Below are 19,300 nucleotides of genomic sequence, written 5' to 3'. Positions count from 1 at the left end.
CGCGGCTATCGAAATCGAGATGCAACGCGCACACCTCTAAAAACTGTCACTACAGAACAGATTACTTGAATAAAAGACGGAACTTTTGTCCAGCTAGCAAGCACTAAGCCAACAGTTAAATGTGCGACTAACTCTCAAGCAACCATTTCACGAATGACCAGAATAGATATCAATATCTCAAATTCACGTATGCAGTACTGTGACGCAATAATGAAATCAATTGTCACGCAATTCAAAACAGGTGTCCAAAGCTAGTAATCCAATGCAGCCTATTCATGTTTAAACAGGTTTCAAACTGAAACAGGTTTACACAGGTTTAAACAGGTTTGACACAAGTCCATGAACGATGGTGCAATTTTGGCACATTTTCTAGCAACTTCCATGACGTAATATTCAGTAGACTTGAACGGTTTTATATGACGTTTGATTTGTACAGAGATTGGCCGTAACATAGCGGCCCCTAGTTATGACAGTCTAACATGGCATAACTAAAAAAGAATTGAAGGACAATCGTGAGCCAATGAATAAAAACACATGATACACAAATTGTTTGAATCACTCACGTTTAAGTTAATAAGTAAATACAAAAGGGCATGCAAAGAATGAACAGCAATAAGAATACGCGACGATACATGAAATTGGTACCATAGGTACACACTAAAATGACGCTATATACAATGGTTGCGATAATAACCGACTGTTCCGGGCTCAGACAAGGGTCGGCCACCGCAGACAAAACCAGGCTCAAACCCTAACACTTAGGTGTTCTTTACGGGGGCGAGGCACGAAATATCCCTCAACACGTAGTCTACTTTCACTTTCCCCGTACTCTCATCATAGTTGCAGACGGCAACTTTGGCTCTACGAACCACAGGCTTCCCTTTCCTAATTTGTGGAACTACCTCATGCACCCTCCCAAGTTGATACTTCCCACGTTTACCAATGTCTTGGAGAGAACCTACCACTACAAGTTGACCAGGCTCCAAATTCTCGGCCATTTTCAGCCATTTTTTCCGGCCCTGAAGACCTGGCAAGTAAAAATCGATCCATTTGCTCCAAAACTGCTGAGAAAGTGACAAATTGAACCGATAATCCCTTCTTAGTTGATCACGATCATGTGGTTGCCCAACAGCACAGTATGGGTCTAAGTATGGGGTCAAAAGTGAGGCAGGGGTGATGACAGTAAAATCCCTAGGGTCGTCACTCAAAGGAACTAAAGGGCGTTCGTTCACGATCCGAACGGCACTGCTGGTGTACGTAAGCAGTTCAATAAAATTGGGCTTACGTATTGAAGAGTCCAAAATGTGAAAAAAGTACTTGGTCATATCGGCCAAGAAACCAAATCCACCAATCCGAAATCTGGCCAAGAGATCTGCCAGAGGGTTTAACAAATCAGGACCCAAAAACATTACATCATTAACACAAGTTCCTCGAAATTCAGACTTGCCATCGTAAACAATGCGCTTTTTTAATTGTGACGTCACAAAGTATGGTAAATACCATTCAAATCCCTTGACATTTCCTGCTTCACCAGTACGCTCAATATAGCCATTTGATTTAAGATCTTTCATGGTGTCAGTAAGGAAATCACGAAGTTCAGGTTGTTTTAAAGCCTTCTTCCTTAAAGCAGCAGCTCTATCTGACGCCAACACAAAATTGTTAGGTAAATCAATATCTTCCTTCAACGGTACAGGTATCTCAAATCGACTATCTTTCAACTCAATATTCGGTTCGACAAGTTCTCTAGCCAAAATATCATTGCGAGACAATTCACAGGTTTCATTTTGCAAAGTCAAATCCTGAATGACTTTATTCAGGTCTGCTATTTCCATATCGCGAGACTCAATTTTACGCTGAAAGCCAGAGATGACATCTGACTCTGAAGACGTCTGCACTCTGCACACTTTAGCAACGCTTTCATCTAAGGGTGACTTACCACCACAAGCCAACCAACCGAGAGGAGTGAGCAAAGCATGTGGTTCACTACGATTCTCACCAACACGCTCTTCTTTAGCACACATCAAATAAGCGTTGTCGTTTCCAATCAGTACATCTACAGTACTACAATCATTCAAATGAAACATATTCACGTCATGAAAATGACGGAAACTACTTAAATCCTGCTTATGTGGTAAAGTTTTAACCCTTTGCTTTTCAACGTTTTTTTGGAAGTTAACTGCTCAAGGGGGGGCCATTTTTGGATCAAATTCAATCAGCTGTTATGTGTTATCCGCTGGTGCTATTTCAACAGAAGTTGCACTGGTGTGAAAGCAAATCATTTGTCTATAAGTTTGAAAAGTCATTATTTTAAAATTTTATATGTTAAACTTGATATTTCAATTTTTGCAAAGGTACCCAAAAACGACAATTTTGATTTAACTTGCCGCTATTTAATTACCGTGCTAATCCGATTTCATGCAAACTTCTGAATAACAAAGAGCTCGATCGAACGCACGAAGTGTGTGTGCGGTGTGCCGAATCATTGCATTGATTAGAATTTACGACTTGCGAGCAAATCTTATTGTAAGCTACTCACTGATTCTAAAATAGTTACAATCAGAGTAACATTGTTACACGAATTTGAAAAAAAAACAAAACTGCGTTTGTTGTCTTACATTTTTATCCTAAACTAATGCATTCCGAAACTCATGGCTAGCTTCTAGTTTTATGGAACCAAATTTCTCATAAGTAACACCTTAGCCTGCTTGAATAGCTGTTTACATCTTCGTTTGTGTATTTTATGTCTACAATTGAGTTTGTAGTATGAATATTTTTAGTAGAGAGAAGACAATTGAACAAGTTGTTGAAATTATCTGAAATTTCTAAGTTCAAATTAGGTGCTTTTGAAATTGTGGATTTGTGTCAAGTCGCAACACAAATATCATGCAGGCCACATCACAAGTCATTTCGCTTACGGGTGTTTATAAACATAACTCATAAATTACATCCACAAAAAATACAGCATTTACATCAACAAAGCTAAGTTCGAAGCTCACTTTTTATTGAAGATTGTGTCAATCAATTTGAAATAACATTTTTAGTCCGCCAGCGTCGAAACAATGCAACAGCGAATTGAGGAACATGCGTAAACAAAGGAAATGTGAAATAACCCACAGTCAGCAAATCTACATAAATTTAACGTTTACAAATGTTGAATCAATGTAAAAGGACTGGATTGCTGACTGGGTCCTTATTGTTTGAAGCACAAAAAATACGCGTAAAAGCGACAACATCAGCAAGGCAGCGATTATGTTTCTGGCCAAAAAAAAAATTAACTTTTGACTTCAAAGATAAAAATGATTATAACAAAGCTTCAAAGTTTGTCGTAAAAAATATTGCAGAAATACAATAAACATAATCATTTTGTGCCAGATTGTGAGAAGACTTCTTAGATTCTTCCCAAACATTTGCATGATTGCAAATTATTTTCTATAACTTTATATTGCCAAAAAATGGCTTCTTTGTTGAAACAACGTGGCTACAATTCTATAAAAAATTCTTAGGCCTACTACATTGAAGTAATAAAATTTTTTTTGTGATTTTGCTGATGACGTTTTAGAATATCTGAGAAGTAAAAAATAATAATGATGAATTATTTTACAAAACCGTGGTTTGCAAGCGCTTTACAAAAACTTGTTGGGGGAACATTTACTATTAGACGTAAAATGTTTGTAAAAGAAAATTGTCGGTTTACGTATTTATAATGTTTATTGCGCTGTTATCGAATTATAAACTGCCTGTATTATCTACCTTTGTGGTTGCCGGCCAGCTTAGACCAGCATGCAAACTACGCGTTTTTGGTATTTGCATCGTGTTATGATTCTCGAAAATTTCCCACAAGGTCTTTATTTTCATCGTGATATTTTTGTGCCTTTTCTGTCCTGAACTTGAAGTCATTGTGAAGCACAATCCACATCGGTTTTTAGACTCAATCTTCATTGAAAATCTTTTGTGTGGTGCATCATTTCAAGTAGTGTCTTCCCCTAAGCTGTTACACAAACCGCCCAGAACCAGGTTGCTTATTATGTATCTTACAGCCGTTGAAAGCCCGTTATTGTATGTGTGGAATTATTACTGTAAATGTCTGACTAAATTCATGCCAAAGTCGAGCAAATTCTGCTTTCGGGATCCTTGCCGTTATTTACTGTATTTTTTGTTGATAAGTTTAGGCAGCATTTTTCCAAGATAAATGAAGATATCGGTATTGTTCGTCACTTAGATTTAGTTTCCTCAGCATTGTTTATTCATTCTTTGATCCACTAGTTTGTCTCACTTTTGGTATAATCGGATCGTTTATAAATGGCGGATCTTCACAATAGCCGGCCTCTTATACTGTACATTGGCGCAACGTATTCAGATGTTGAATCAATGATCAAGAAAGCTGATTTGTTTTTTGTCTAATTTGACGCCTAACTTTATGCCTTGTCTACATTACAAAATATTTTGTAATGTAGATGAGGCATTATCATCTTTATTTTGCGCTCTTTGAAACAACACACAGTGCACGGTGAAAGAAATGCAGAACATAAGAACAAGTAGGCGACATAAAGCAGGGAAGGGACGCCATCGAGTTAGCTGCTACATGTAAATGGAGCCTATCTCATAATTTTGAATGTATCTCACAATTACTGTTTGCAAAAACGCTATTTTTCCGGCTTCTCCCAAAAGCATTTGCAGTCATACATTTCCGCAATTGCAATGCTTGTCAATGAGAGTATTTCCATAGAACGTTTATTTCGAAACCAGGTTTTCGTGCCTTTACCCAAGATTTCTTATTGTAACGTTTTTTATTCGTCAATGAATATTATCTGTTTGAAACAACTGTTTTGAATAGTTTGTGGCCTACATAGCCTACTATTTTGATCGTGGATTGCTATTCTTCTTTGTAGAGCTGATAACGCAAAAAACGTTTGCTATTATTTTTTCTAATTAACAGCTTTGTGATCACTGGCTTTTCTTTTGTAGCACAAGAAATAACGCGCTTTGTATTATTGAGGTCAAACCAAACAAAGGAAAACAAGGGGACGTTTCTCTCTGCTCGCGCATATGGATTCACGAAGCAATTATGAGCTTTTGGCTTGTTATCGCAATGTAATCCATTTCACGCTTTGCTGGAAGTTAGCTAGAAATAGCAAAAATTCACCAAAATCTTGAATTTACAAAAAAAATACACAACTGTTAGCATCAAATTTAATATCATCAGATCCGCCTGGCAATTTTAGGAAAAGTCAAGAAAAGCCAAGTGCATGGCGTTACTGTGCTTCAAATAATCAAAGGAAATATGAGGGGGGGGGCCAAATCTGGCCTCCCTTTGAGGAGCAAAGTGTTAACATCGTCAGCCCAAGCTGGGTTAACCACCGAAGTTATATCACAAAACAGTTCATTCGTCTCTAACGACTGAATGTTGAGTTTAACAATGTTAGCACAAGTAGGTTTCTGACCAGCCAGAGTATCCATTTTAAACGACGCTTTGTCATACGGTTTAACGTTAAGTTCGCAGACCAAATCACTCGAAACAAAAGTCAACTGCGAACCAGGATCATGCTGACAATACACCAACTTCGATTTGCCAGTCATTGGATTCAAAACACGAGCAGCAGTAATGCGGTTAAAGGCTGCTTTAACATTTCCAATCTTAACATTACGCACAGGAACTCTGGCACCAGCATCATCTTTAACGACCGAATCCAGAGAATCACGTGACGTCACATAAAAATCATGCAGAAGAAAATAATGTTTCCTATCGTTGTTAGGGCCACACTTACGACAGTTGTTTGCATGAACGCAATCCCTAACCATATGCTGGCGCAAACAATTCAAGCATTTGCCAGCTTTCACAATGACATCTCTCCGATCTTTAGGTGTCAAGCGCAAAAATTCTTTACAATTAGACAAAAAATGATATTCAACTTGACCATGTGACGAACAATAAAAACATGCCGGTATGTCACTACGTCTGGCCACACCACCGCGCGGTGCGCCAACAGCAGTCGAGTACTGCGAACTCCCTGAAATCACATTATCATGGGGTTTTACCGACGTCTGCCTAACCGGACAAGAAGGCAATTTTCCTTTGCCAAACTTTTTAAAATGCTGCGACTCACCAGAATCGCCCAATAGCATAATGCTAAAATCAGTCGACTTGCGCGTTTCCTCCCGTACAACAAAACCGAACAAACTCTGAAAAGTAGGCTCATCAGTACCACCATACTGATCACCTAAAAAGTCAAGATAACGCTGCTTAGCGTCAAACGGGAGTCGCTTAGCCAAATCCAAAACAAAACGTCCTTCCAATTTGTCACGCTGACCATAAGCTTGCGCATAAAGCAGACACTGCGACAATTCATCTTTAAACTCTTTCAGATCACTGGAAGAGGTCGAAGTCAATTTGCTACCATAGCGATACTTTCTAATTTCTGGTTCGGCAAAAAGACCTCCACGAACTCCAAAACGCTGGGACAAGCGAGCTAACGACATTTCTATCCTGTCTTCTTCTGACAAGCCAGGAGTGTCGGAAACCAAATTAGCAATCGTTTGCGCAGCTGTTCTAACACAAGCTGCTTGTAACAAAGTTAAACGAGTTCCCTTAAAGGGCGAAGCTGCCATCAAGGCCGTAACACGATTTTTAAAGAAGATAAATGGCATATTATTACCATCGTAACCAATCAAGGCCGCCTTATCCAAAAACGTCCTACTATTTTGGTATTCAAAAAAGCAATCCTGTTGTTGAGAACTCGATTTAGCGGGAGAAGACAAACTATATCCCTTAAGGGGCTGAGAGGGCTCAGTCATATGCACAGCCCGATCACGATCCTCACACACGTTAAAATCAGGAGACACGATACGCCTCTCACAACCACCCAAATTACTTGTAGCTGGGCGATCAACAACTAGCGGCGCAGAAAACTTTGAAGGGGGCAAAGCATTACTGCTAATGGCGGCCCCGTGACCTGTACGCTCTGGGGGAGGAGTTCGGTTGTAATTTGCAGACCTTGGATCTACAGCCTTCGGAAGACCATTAGCCGCGGCCCCGAGACCTCCTGAAACAGCTGGAAAACATGTGGATTGTACAGGTCCACTTACAGATTGAACAGGCGTCTGGAAAAGGTTAGGTAAATTAAACTGCGATTGATGTTCACTTCTGTAATGCCTAGAAGAACCCTTCCTAGAGCTACGCCGGGAGCCCAACTCAGAACGATATTCAGCTAAAACTGCCTCTTTACGTTGTTCGGCCCTCAACTGAGCGTCTTTGAGTGCGAACTCAGCAGCTCTAGCTTCGGCTTTCGCGGCGGCCTCAGCTGCTCTCGCTTCGGCCTCAGCTCTTGCGGCAGCCTCTGCTCGTGCGGCCTCAGCAGCTCTCGCTTCGGCCTCAGCTCTCGCGGCAGCCTCTGCTTGTGCGGCCTCAGCTCTCGCGGCAGCCTCAGCTCGTATGGCCTCAGCTCTTGCGATGGCCTCAGCAGCTCTTGCTTCGGCCTCAGCTTGGATCTGGAGCTCCTCTTGTCTTAACTGTAGGTTAATTTGTGCAACTATCCGTGACAAGCTCTCAGACATCCTAGTGCTTACATTTGAGGCGCTATCCTCAGGATGTATGTCAGCATCCAACCTATCTGAGAACTCACTTTCTTTTTGTTCGAAGTTATTTTTTAACGAGTTAAATTCGGGATCTACCCTATCACGAAGTTCTGCCAAGATTGCAGAGTTAAAAATTTTACTCAAAAGAGCATGGAAATGCCGTAAATCCTCTTCCAAAGTAGAGAACTTAGATCTAAAAATTAACAGTTCCTGCTTATCACTCAAAGAACCTAGGGCTACAGAAAGTTCCCCAATTTGAGTCAAAATATCCCTTCTAAGATGCCGGGCCTCTCGAACTGACTTAGCCTTATCGTTAATGGGTCCCTCCCCAGAATGGCCTGCCCGACCGCAAAGAACATCATCAGGCTTAAACTCAGTCGAGTCGACGGCGGTCGAGTCCCTGTCGCCACCGAGTGTAGACATATTAAATGTTGGGGCTAAATTTTACAATTAAAAAATTAAGTTACACAAACACACAAAATTAAGTTATAAAACTTAACTGTAAAGACCGTAAAAAATACAAAAAAGAATTTAAATGCACGATACCGTAGCTGTACGAGTATGAAGTCCTAAAGTCCACAAAACTTGCTTGGATTCTTCCACTTGAATCTTCAAGCACAGATGGATTGCCTTTAATCTTCTTTCTTGCCAATGATTGTCAAGTTATTTTTCTTCAGTAACAAACTGAGAAGAAATGTCTTTACTTTTCTTTGCTTCTGTAAGAGTGTAGACTACCAACCAACAAATCTTCTTTATTATTCTTTGTGCTTCTAAGTTCCAACTGGCAACAGCGTCTTTTATTTTTTATGCTTTCAAGTGCTTCTTGGCCTACCAGCTAACAAATCGTCTTTTATTTTTTATGCTTTCAAGTGCTTCTTGGCCTACCAGCTAACAAATCGTCTTTTATTTTTTATGCTTTCAAGTGCTTCTTGGCCTACCAGCTAACAAATCGTCTTTTATTTTTTTATGCTTTCAAGTGCTTCTTGGCCTACCAGCTAACAAATCGTCTTTTATTTTTTATGGTCACAGCGGTAAACCATAATCTCTTCGTGGGAAAATTGTAACATAAAGTTCCCGGATCCTTTCGTCTGTATGTACTGACCAAAAAATAAACACACTTTCGAAACGTCTATTCAAAGTGTATTCCAGTAAAATTAGCCCGCGGCTATCGAAATCGAGATGCAACGCGCACACCTCTAAAAACTGTCACTACAGAACAGATTACTTAGATAAAAGACGGAACTTTTGTCCAGCTAGCAAGCACTAAGCCAACAGTTAAATGTGCGACTAACTCTCAAGCAACCATTTCACGAATGACCAGAATAGATATCAATATCTCAAATTCACGTATGCAGTACTGTGACGCAATAATGAAATCAATTGTCACGCAATTCAAAACAGGTGTCCAAAGCTAGTAATCCAATGCAGCCTATTCATGTTTAAACAGGTTTCAAACTGAAACAGGTTTAAACAGGTTTAAACAGGTTTGACACAAGTCCATGAACGATGGTGCAATTTTGGCACATTTTCTAGCAACTTCCATGACGTAATATTCAGTAGACTTGAACGGTTTTATATGACGTTTGATTTGTACAGAGATTGGCCGTAACAGTTATGTGTTGTTGCTTCTGTGCTAAATTCAGCAGTATAACTTAACTTCTTTTCTTTTATACATACAGGTACAGTTTATTTAATACAAATCTTATTTAGCCTACAGCAAAAGCTGTCACATACAAGCTCTGCGCTAATGAAAATTTAAAGGTCCATTTTAGATCGCATTTAAGGTCTAGATCGTACTAGGTTTGCATTATTCCAGGAATAAAATGCAGCAAGCAGATCCAAATCATGTTAATTGCAAAACTGACCGGAACAAGTTCTGCGTCGCCTAAAGTTTTATATTACAGCAGATAACAACCATCAGGCATAAAACTGAAATGAAAATAGGCTAAGCAGGATAACCATCTACCAACTGATGGAAATCTCATTTACATTTTTTTAGCTTTGCTCCTAATGATTGTTATCTCCTGTAACATACAACTTTAGGCAACGCAGAACTTGTCTGGTCAGTTTTTACTATGAATGTTTTGGTTCTGCTTGCTGCATTGAGCATTTTGTTTGCAAATGCTACATTTTATCCCTGGAGCAATACAGACCTTGAATACGTGTAATAAGTTATCCAAAATGGTGTTAAGCTCTATCTGTCGTCTTTAGCTATGAGACATCGTGCTGTTGCATTCAACATAGTTTACTATTTTGTTTAGGTTCTGTTCGGCTGTAAAGGATTTTAGTTCACTGTTTTTTTACTTTAGTTGCAAACTTGTGAGAAGATGGGTTGCTGAATTATGAAGACCAGAAGTGGCTATAGGATGACGAACGTAGACTTTTCAAGAGAAACAGGTTTTCACTTTTACCATACAAACCAATCTGGTACTCACTTGGTCTGTCGCAATTCATTGTGACGCTAACAAACATTTGTGACGTGTTCCTATCTGTCTTCATTTCATTCGGTTCAACGAGAGAACCAAAGGCTACGTCATCGCTGGTCTGACCACCCTCGATGGACGTACCATTGATAAGATTTGGTTCGATTAGTACACCAAGATTGTGGCACTGCAAGAGTATTACAAATATACGTGAAACACCACGTGCAGAAATTAAAACAAAACATACCGTACGCTGATTCTTACCACACAAGCTTCGACAGGGTGACACCTGACGTTGAGAAGACGAAGAACAGTATGTCCGCTAGAAATCACTTTTGGCCATTGTACCTGGTATAAATAAGAAAATTATAAAAATTGCAGTTTATATTCGTAAGTATACAACTTGCAGAAACAAAGAAATAACATTCAAGCAATACCACAAAGTAGATGCAATCACTCTGCAAAACTTCACTTGCGCTTACTTTTAAGGATGCATTTGGTATCTTCGACGGACCGTTGTTCACAAGGTAAAACATGTGGGTGGCGAGTGGTCCACTGTCTTCAGCAGTTATTTTACTTTTATTTTCACTTTTCAAGAAAGTTAATATGTCGTCTTTGGTTCCTCTGCAATTTGAAACATAAGTTTTATTTACGTCGATGCTTTTCGCAAATATGTAATTCATTCATTATCAACCTGCAGGCTGCTTGTAACTAACATTATCCCATGCAGTGGACTTTCTACAGGTCTACAGTATACAAAACTAATTTATGGGATAAAAAATCAGATTCAGAGATCGGTTATCATTTTCCATTAGAACAGTGTCATATAACTAAACGATTCAAGTATAATTGTGTATTGAAACTTAGCTTAATGACATCAGAACTAATTGTCAAGAAAGTAAACTTATGAATATAAAAAACTTTAAAAAGCTGAATAAAACACTTTTAAAATTGAAATTGAAAAAAGAATTAAACAATTTTTGACAGCTGGTCTATTAAAGTCAAATCAACAAAACAATCATCATCATCAATAACACGTATTTAGGCAACTTACCCATTAAGCCTCAACTCCGTTCTCATATTGACAGAGGTCCTTACTTTGCATTGACTCGTGCTAGGATTCAGTTCAATACTGCTACTTCGCGCTTGAAATGTAAAGTTCACATTCCCACCATCGAATGAATCTAGCATCCCAAGCTAAAGGCACATGCGCATGATCAGGTATGAAATAATTTAACTCTTTTAACAGTGCATATTTACCGAAGTTGGACATTATTATTTGAAACAGCCCAAGTTTTAGTGAGTGATGATGATGTTATGATATTATTGATCGTTTTGATCGTAATGACACAGATGGATAAAAAACATTGTTTTAAACAAAAGGAGTTTCTTCTTTTTGTGAGTGTGTAGAGAATTTGTGCGTGAAAACATCTCCAAAAAACGTATAACCATGACTGCTCCTTCCTCTGTAATAGATCGTAAAATATGAATCTAATCATTATCCTGCAAAGTGTAGGTTTTCAAAAAAGAGTTCTCTGGCTTTTAAGCCGTCGTGGAGATTTTGCACCTTTCCTTTGTTATTGACCTGTATAACGTAGTGTACTTTCTCTACCCACTACATAATTCCTTGGAGGAATTGTAGGAAGGAGGGATTGCAGGAAGGAGGGATTGTAGGATCGCATTGAGCCCCTACTCTCGTAACCAAAAATAAAAGCTGAAAATTGGACAATAAAAGCTACAAAGCGTTTAGAATTAAGTGTGTACAAAATTTCAGCTTTTCTCCCAACTCACTGAATCAAGTCATACGCAATCATGACCTTCTTTATATAGAGGCCTTGTACACGTGCGACTGGAGGCAATGACTGGAGGCGATTGATTAAATCTGACAGCTAGCAAAACTGTGATGTTATAAGCGACCTGCAATGTCTGTGTAGTCGCATAATGCGAGCTTGAAGTTGTGAATACACTTTCACATCATTATTAGTTTATTATGCTGTTTTAAAAGCCAACCGAACATGTAATATGTCGCTAGATGTTGTTCCAAACTAACAATGAAGTTTGGTGATTTAAAGAACAAGTTTAAGGTTTCAAAACAAACACACAAAAAGCTGTGATTTGGTCAAACTTGAGATTGCTGTTTCAGTATGAAAGTGACAAGGTACAGCGATTAAGTATAAAACCACATGAGATATAATGTTTAAGCAAACTCAGAAAGCGACACAGACAACCTAATTATTCAGAACAGAACTATCATCGGTCATCATATTAAACAGAACGGTCATCATATTAAACCTACAAATTGATACCGCTCGGTGGGTATCAAAATTACAAAGATAAATTACATACCAATACTTAACAAGAAAAATAGTTCGGCGCAGAGCATTGCAACATACAATGTGCTGTGGCACCGACAGGAGAGATTAAAGTGACAGTGTATAATATACAAAATGCAGAAACACCATTGACAACTTACACAAAAATATCTTACAAACACATTGGTTTGTTATTTGCTTATGCTCTAAATAAAGCTAAGTTAAGTAATAACAAAGGTTGCAACAGAAGCACCAAAACCATCATACCAACAAAAAGTAATGTTAAAAGAAGTCTAAGCAGAAAGTTTTAAAATCTTTAGTTTTGGCTCTTTTGAACATTTTGGTGAATACAAACTGCAGTGATTTTTTAAGAAAATGTTTGATAATATGCGACAGTGTTTCTTTTGAATATCTGCAAAACTATAATATTCTGCTACACTTGAAAACACATTACACAAGCTTTTTCTGCAAACAAAACTTGCAATTTCATGCAATAGAATGTATGAAAAAAATATCCATTGACAAACACTGTCCCCAGGTAAGTTTAAGCCACCTCTGTTTAGTTCATCGGTGAATTGGCCATACTGTTCCATGTACGTCATGCTGTCATTAAGAAAAGTGTCATTTCGAGTGACATATCCAGCAATATAAACAAGCCCCATTTTGACAGCATTTGTTAAACTATTTTCCATATTGTCTAGATTCAGAAACACATTCCATGTTTTCTCATCCGCGATGAGGTACTGACACTTTCGGCAAGAATGTGAAACAGTTGTGTCTAAATCACAAACACCACCTCCAATGTCAAACAACAACTTAGTTTTCCTTATATTAACTTTTTGTAACACTTGTTGCACATTGATGAAATACGTACCACCAGAACCTTGGCGTAATTTTGAAAAAGCTTTTTCAATGGGGTCACTGTTAAAATTCCCAAAAGCGACATAGTCATGTGAAGTGTTTAACAAATACTTTGCAAGATCAACCAGACCTCTGCAAGTTTGAATCAGCGCAGATGCTGTATCATTGGTAAATGACCTTTCTCTTTTACCTTTTTTTTTTGGTTTCATAGATTCAGCAAAATCAGCTAAATCCAGTAAAAAATGCAAACTTTCATCATCTGCTGTTTTAATGACAGATCTTGTCGGGTCTCTTGAGATTATATCTTGATTCAATCTTTTAACATTGACTATACTAAAAAACTTAATGAACTTTGATAAAAAAAACAACGTTCCTTCTGCAGAACCAACATCCGAATGAGATTTTAAAGCAGCATGTGTTTCATGGCAAAATACTCTCAAACAAAGACTCACATTTTGACGCTCAACAGGTTTTGGACTGACAGCAACATCATTAAGTTTTGAAAGCTTCACAAGATTTTCCTTCTCCTGTTCATGTAAGTTTTTCAAGTCACTCCATTTGGCAATCATTTCCTTGTCATTGCATGCAAATCTTAGTTCTTGTGATGCTTCCGTGAACCAGTTATTTCGTATAGATTTCATCAAATGCACATAGTCAAAGAGTAAGTGCATATTGTCTGTAGTACACCAAGGCTTTCCTGGAATAAGGTCAAATTTTTTGAAAAAACTTTGGTTGACTCGATTATTATCACAGATTACTGCAATAGGGAAGCCACCAGAACATCGAATATTTTCCAAAATTGCACAAGCTTCCTGGAATTGAAAATCCGCATCTAAGCAATATACAGGCAACATTTTGAGAAGAAATTTTTTTCCGCCAAACAGGCTACATAACATGAAACCTAAAGCTGTAGTCGCACAATGTTCTGGGTTATTAACAGCTTTTCCAAAAACACTGCCACCTTGATATGTCAAGGCAGGCTTCACATAAACTTCATCAATCAATAAAACCACATTCCTGTGACGAACATCTGTGCAGTTGTCAAAATACCGCTTTAAAAAGTCACAGTCTTCTAATTGATTTACTCTGCTAGACAATCTTGTAAGCAATGAAATACATGGAAGTTGGAAATCTTCTCGAAGACGACTATAGAGTGAACGAGACATTGAAAAATATTCAAAAGCTCTTGCTATCATTTCAGGTGAATATTTTCTTTCAACAATGGAAGTGCAAGACATGCTGGACATTTGCTGCAGTAAAATTTCTTGCTTGTTGCTTGTGGTGCTGTTGTTTAAAAAATGTATTGCTTCAATAAGATTTGACACTTTATCGAGGACACAAACACGATTGATAGACAAACTTTTTATGGTGTGCCTGATACCATAATGGTACCCTTCAAAGGACAAATCTTTTGAGACTTTAGATTAGGTGTTGCACGTTTTCTACTTAAACTCTGAACTTTGTATGCATAATTGGTCAGGGATTGTATAATTTAAAATGGATGAACTCAAACCGAAATCAACCTCATTTTTTTCAAGTTTATTGACAAGATCTTCAAATGATAAGATACGGTCTTTTTGCAAAAACGTCTCCATTTCATCACCAATAGTATTTCTGCTGCTTGGCATTGACTTTGTCGTTGTTCGAGGTTTGCTTGGGGGTGTCGGAACTTGGCTTTGAGGAACACAATGAAAAACTGTTGGGGGTTGTTTTGGTCGCTTTCGCCCATTAACAAAAACAGTTTCATAGTCTTTCGGCCAATGCCTTTCACATACTGAAGTGTGTTGTGAACGTGGTATGTTTTCACGTGGAATGCTCTTGATCCACCGATCTCTTTCTTCTTCATTTTTTGAAAGTCTAAACACAGTTTCTTTGTTTTCTTTGTCATAGTTTCCATTGCATCCAGTCACACAACATTTTCGAACCATATTAAATTACTTATTGATACAAAAGCACACTTTTTAAACTTGACTGTATTTAAAACATAATGGTAATGATGCATCTTGAAATAAAAACTTGCATAGCATTACAACCAGGGAGTCGAACCGAACCCGAACTGGATTTTTGTAAACCGGTTTTGGTGCGATTTTGTCTGAACCTTAACTGAACCGAAAATTTGAGTTAGCTTAAATCCTAACCGAACTAAAACCGGTTGAAACAAGTGGTTCACTCCAGCATTACGTCATTGTGGTAAGTGAAGTTGTACATAGCATGTTGTTATCTTGGAGGCCACATTTTACGGATGAATTATAGCCTATTCCGTGTTACATGTGGTATTATTCTAAATCTTGGTAGGCTACCAGTTTTGGATTTCAATAGTAGGCCTAGGCCTAATTTTATCGGACCCGAACCGGAACTTATAAAACCGGTGTTGAGACTATTTTTTCGAAACCGAACCGTACCCGAACCACAAATCATTGTTGCTGAACCGGAGCTAAACCGGAACTCTTAAGTTTCTTCGAACCCAAACCAGAACTGAACCAAATTTTGAAACAATCTTTAAACCAGAACCGGACCCAAACCGAAAAAATCAAACGGTTTGACTCCCTGATTACAACATCATGTAGCCTATGCATGATTGGATGTCGTTTAGCACATTTACCTAATTCTGGCTACATTTTATAAACTCTTTTATTACTATATCATGTCTGATTGTCTGCTATATCCAGGAATCTAATTCTGCAAGTTAGATATGGATCTTACTGTTACATTCAAATTTGTGTAGCCTAAGCTTTAAGTTGTTTCTAAATTTGACCAACTGATGTGCTTCATAGAAATAGAATTATTAAAATAGTCAGTTAAATTTCAACTACAAACTAGCTCAGACTTCTATTTTATGCTAAAAAAAAACAATCAACAAAGTCATAGCTTAATTTTTCTGAAGTATAGCTGTATTCAATCAACAACATAACTTTAAAGACTTAAACAGCATTTTCACAACAAATCAGCTAATTTTTAAACAGTCTAAGCCAGCAAGAGTACAACGTCCCACAGCATGATTGCTAACAAAACTTACAATCAATATTTCAACTCTGACTATAACGTCATAATAACAAGTAGTTCAACCATGCTGCGAAAAAAGTACAGTAACACAGCAGCAGCTGCGCAGCCAACTTAAACTCTTAAAATGATTCCAGACAAAAACTGCTGACTCAGCAAAAGTTTCGCCTCCAGTCAAAAAAAATGGCGCACGTGTACAAGGCCTCTACTGAAGATGGCTATGTACGCAATAAATAAAAATACCAGAAAAGATTGCAAGCATAGTTGAGGCAGGAAAAGGAGGGATTGTAGGATCGCATTGAGCCCCTACTCTCGTAACCAAAAAATCACTACATAATTCTTACAAAGTATAATTTTTTGCTATACATTGTATCATTTTCATGATAACTCTATTGCTGTTACAACGAATATATTTTTTCATCACTTTTATTTCTGAACCAAAAATCAATTCAACAAACTAACGCCAATATTTTTGTATCCAACAACCCATACCCAGTGGCGCCGGCAGGGGGGGGCAGGCGGGGCAGCTGCCCCCCCCCAATGTTTTGGGCATCATTTTTTTTTTTTTTTTTATTAATACATATTAATATTATTTTTTTAATATTTGGATCCCAACCTCAAGTAAGTCAACTCAAGTTGCAAGGGGGGGGGGGGGGGGGGCAGGTAAAAGCTCTCTCTTAAAAGAAAGTATGGAAAACCTTGATGACTAAATAGAAGCAAAGATATAGACTTTTTAAAGTTTTAACTAACGTCACACATTGATGTAGAAAAATATTGATACCTCACACTCCCATGACTTCTTCCGCGCGTATTTTAGCATTGGTTGCTTGCAGTGATTCTTTCACTTAAACAAAACGTTTTGTTTCAGCAGTTTTGAGTTGTTCGATTCTTAAGTTGTAAAGGAGACTCAATTTCTCCAATATTTATCATTTATGTTTCTTCTTTAATCTCAGCAGAGTATAAAACTTGTAAAAGTTTTTCATCCATACGACGTCATGAATGAAATTATATCTCAAATCGGCGTAATGACGTAACATCATCTAAACATTTTATCGAATAACAAATTCGATCGTCAAAAGTGGTTTGGTGGTGGTAAATATTACGTAATGAAAAAAATGTGATAAGGTTGGAAGACATTACGTCATGTATTTTCAATACAAATATGAAGTTTAAAATTTATTCTTTTGTTCATAGTCGTAATTCACCTTCAAAGCGGTACTACAAAGAACAATTATCGATAAGGGGGGCATCAAGAATATGTCGACATGACTTTTAAGGTTTACGTCAGCTCCGTAGATCAGTAAAATATAAGGTTCTCATTATCGTGATTGTAAGCCGCGGTTTTTCTCTAAAAAACAGATTCCCGGGAAGCTAAACATTTTTTCCAGCCCTGGTCGAAAACAAGAGAAATTAAATAATATACCACTGTCTTGCACCAGTGGCGTAGCCAAGGGAGGGAGTTCGGGGGTTTCAACCCTTCAAATTGAATTTACGGATGTTAATACATTGTTTACAAGAAAAGTTTTAGCCTATGATGTAATTTCTCGTCAAACTGTGCAAGGATGCAAGCCATCTGCAACTGCTGAGATCGCTTGTTCGATCTAGATTAACATCTAAACAACTATTCGTTATACAAAACTTGAATATATCAGAAATAACCTAAAGTAACTTCATTGTCTCAAAGCTTTTTGTTTGACACTCATCAAGATGTATGATCTCTATGACGTTACATTTTCCAACTTTGGGTTGACTTCAGAGCATAAAAGTTAGTGACTTACCGGAATAAGATCGTTTTTTGAATCAACCAAGAAGAAAATTGATAAATAATAAAACTGTAATAATCTCGCAAAAAAAAGCAATCAATCTATGTCTCTAAAACAAAGTTTGCCTAATTTTAAACCAAACTGTATTAAAAGAGCGAGTTTTGCCAATACCAAACATTCAAATATCTCAGTCTGAAATTAGCAACAAGAAAACATAGAGACTTAACTTTATTTCCGAGAAATGCCGAAGAAAACATGATCTTATCCTTTTGCTATGCCACCAGACAGCACCATTTTACAGAAATATTCATACCCACAATTTTGTTGAAAATGCTCTCAGAATGCACCAAACGGAAAGTAATTTTTCAAAATTTTCTGGGGGAGGCCCCCCAGACCCCCCGCCGCTAAGTGTCGCTTTCGGCGAACACGCCATCGGGCTTCGCCCGCCGGCTGTCAACACCCCCCTTTCAAAATTTTGGACTATGCTACTGTCTTGCACTGTCAATATTTTGCCCCCCCAATGTTGAAGGTCTGGCGGCGCCACTGCCCATACCATATTCAAAAGTGTTCTGTCATGAGCCTAAACATTTTGGATCAGCCATATCAGCCAACAAAATAAAAAAATATGTTACTTATTGATAGCTGTGTTGGCGATTTAGGTTCAATTCTTGTGCAACATCGTCACAGCTACAAACCAGAGTGATGTTTGGTGCACCATACAAAATTTAAAAAAATAACTGATTTGAAGATATTTTTACAAAGATTGATCGATTCATTAGTGACATCATCACCAATCACCATCCATTCTGGCGTGCGCCGACATCATTAACATAGTTTCTCCAAACATCCCTCTCCCTTATCAAATTCCACAGTTCATGTTTCTGTACTGCAGTATTTTGCTCTAAGAGATGAAGAAAGGTTTTTCCTGACTCCAGTCTACCCCCTTTCCTAATGCCGTAGTTTGATTCCCAAGGAAGAATATTGCTATACTTTTATTATTAGATACTTTTACAAAGGTTAATTCTTCTTCATCTTTCGTATGAGACAGGATTCCATTTGATGGCTTGTAAATGAGACATTCAAGAACAAAAGTAAAAGGATATTCAAGAGTAGCAGATAAAGGTTAATTGATTAGCTAGTATACACAACAGCTTAATGCACCTTTAGCTTCATTGCACATGTTTCTCCCTTCTTCATCACAGAATCTTTGTACAATAGTTTCAAATGATGTGTAGCAGGGTCATCATTGCTTGCGGTGTCATCCAAAACGGTTTCTTTTGCTGCTTCTTGTTTTACCCAGTTACTTTCAGTAACTCTTTCAAAGCATCTCTTTCCCTACAAGAAGTTAATCTTGTGACTTCGGCAGGTA

At 37.9% G+C, this 19,300-nt stretch overlaps 1 protein-coding gene across 1 annotated transcript in view; it reads right to left on the bottom strand.

The window, feature by feature from the left end:
- The window catches only part of LOC145768385 (integrin alpha-1-like), a 49,202-nt gene that overhangs the window by 5,613 nt on the left and 24,289 nt on the right, over positions 1-19,300 (bottom strand). The window contains exons 21-25 of the mRNA XM_082579868.1: positions 19,093-19,266; positions 11,050-11,192; positions 10,478-10,619; positions 10,260-10,343; positions 10,008-10,182 (exon numbers count right to left, since the gene is read on the bottom strand). Of these exons, the coding sequence (XP_082435994.1) occupies positions 10,008-10,182; positions 10,260-10,343; positions 10,478-10,619; positions 11,050-11,192; positions 19,093-19,266 (718 nt within the window). The remainder of the gene's footprint in view (positions 1-10,007; positions 10,183-10,259; positions 10,344-10,477; positions 10,620-11,049; positions 11,193-19,092; positions 19,267-19,300) is intronic.

Source organism: Aplidium turbinatum, chromosome 4, assembly GCF_918807975.1.
Source record: "Aplidium turbinatum chromosome 4, kaAplTurb1.1, whole genome shotgun sequence".
In the NCBI taxonomy this organism is placed as follows: domain Eukaryota; kingdom Metazoa; phylum Chordata; class Ascidiacea; order Aplousobranchia; family Polyclinidae; genus Aplidium; species Aplidium turbinatum.
This window is presented reverse-complemented; position numbering and strand designations above follow the sequence as displayed.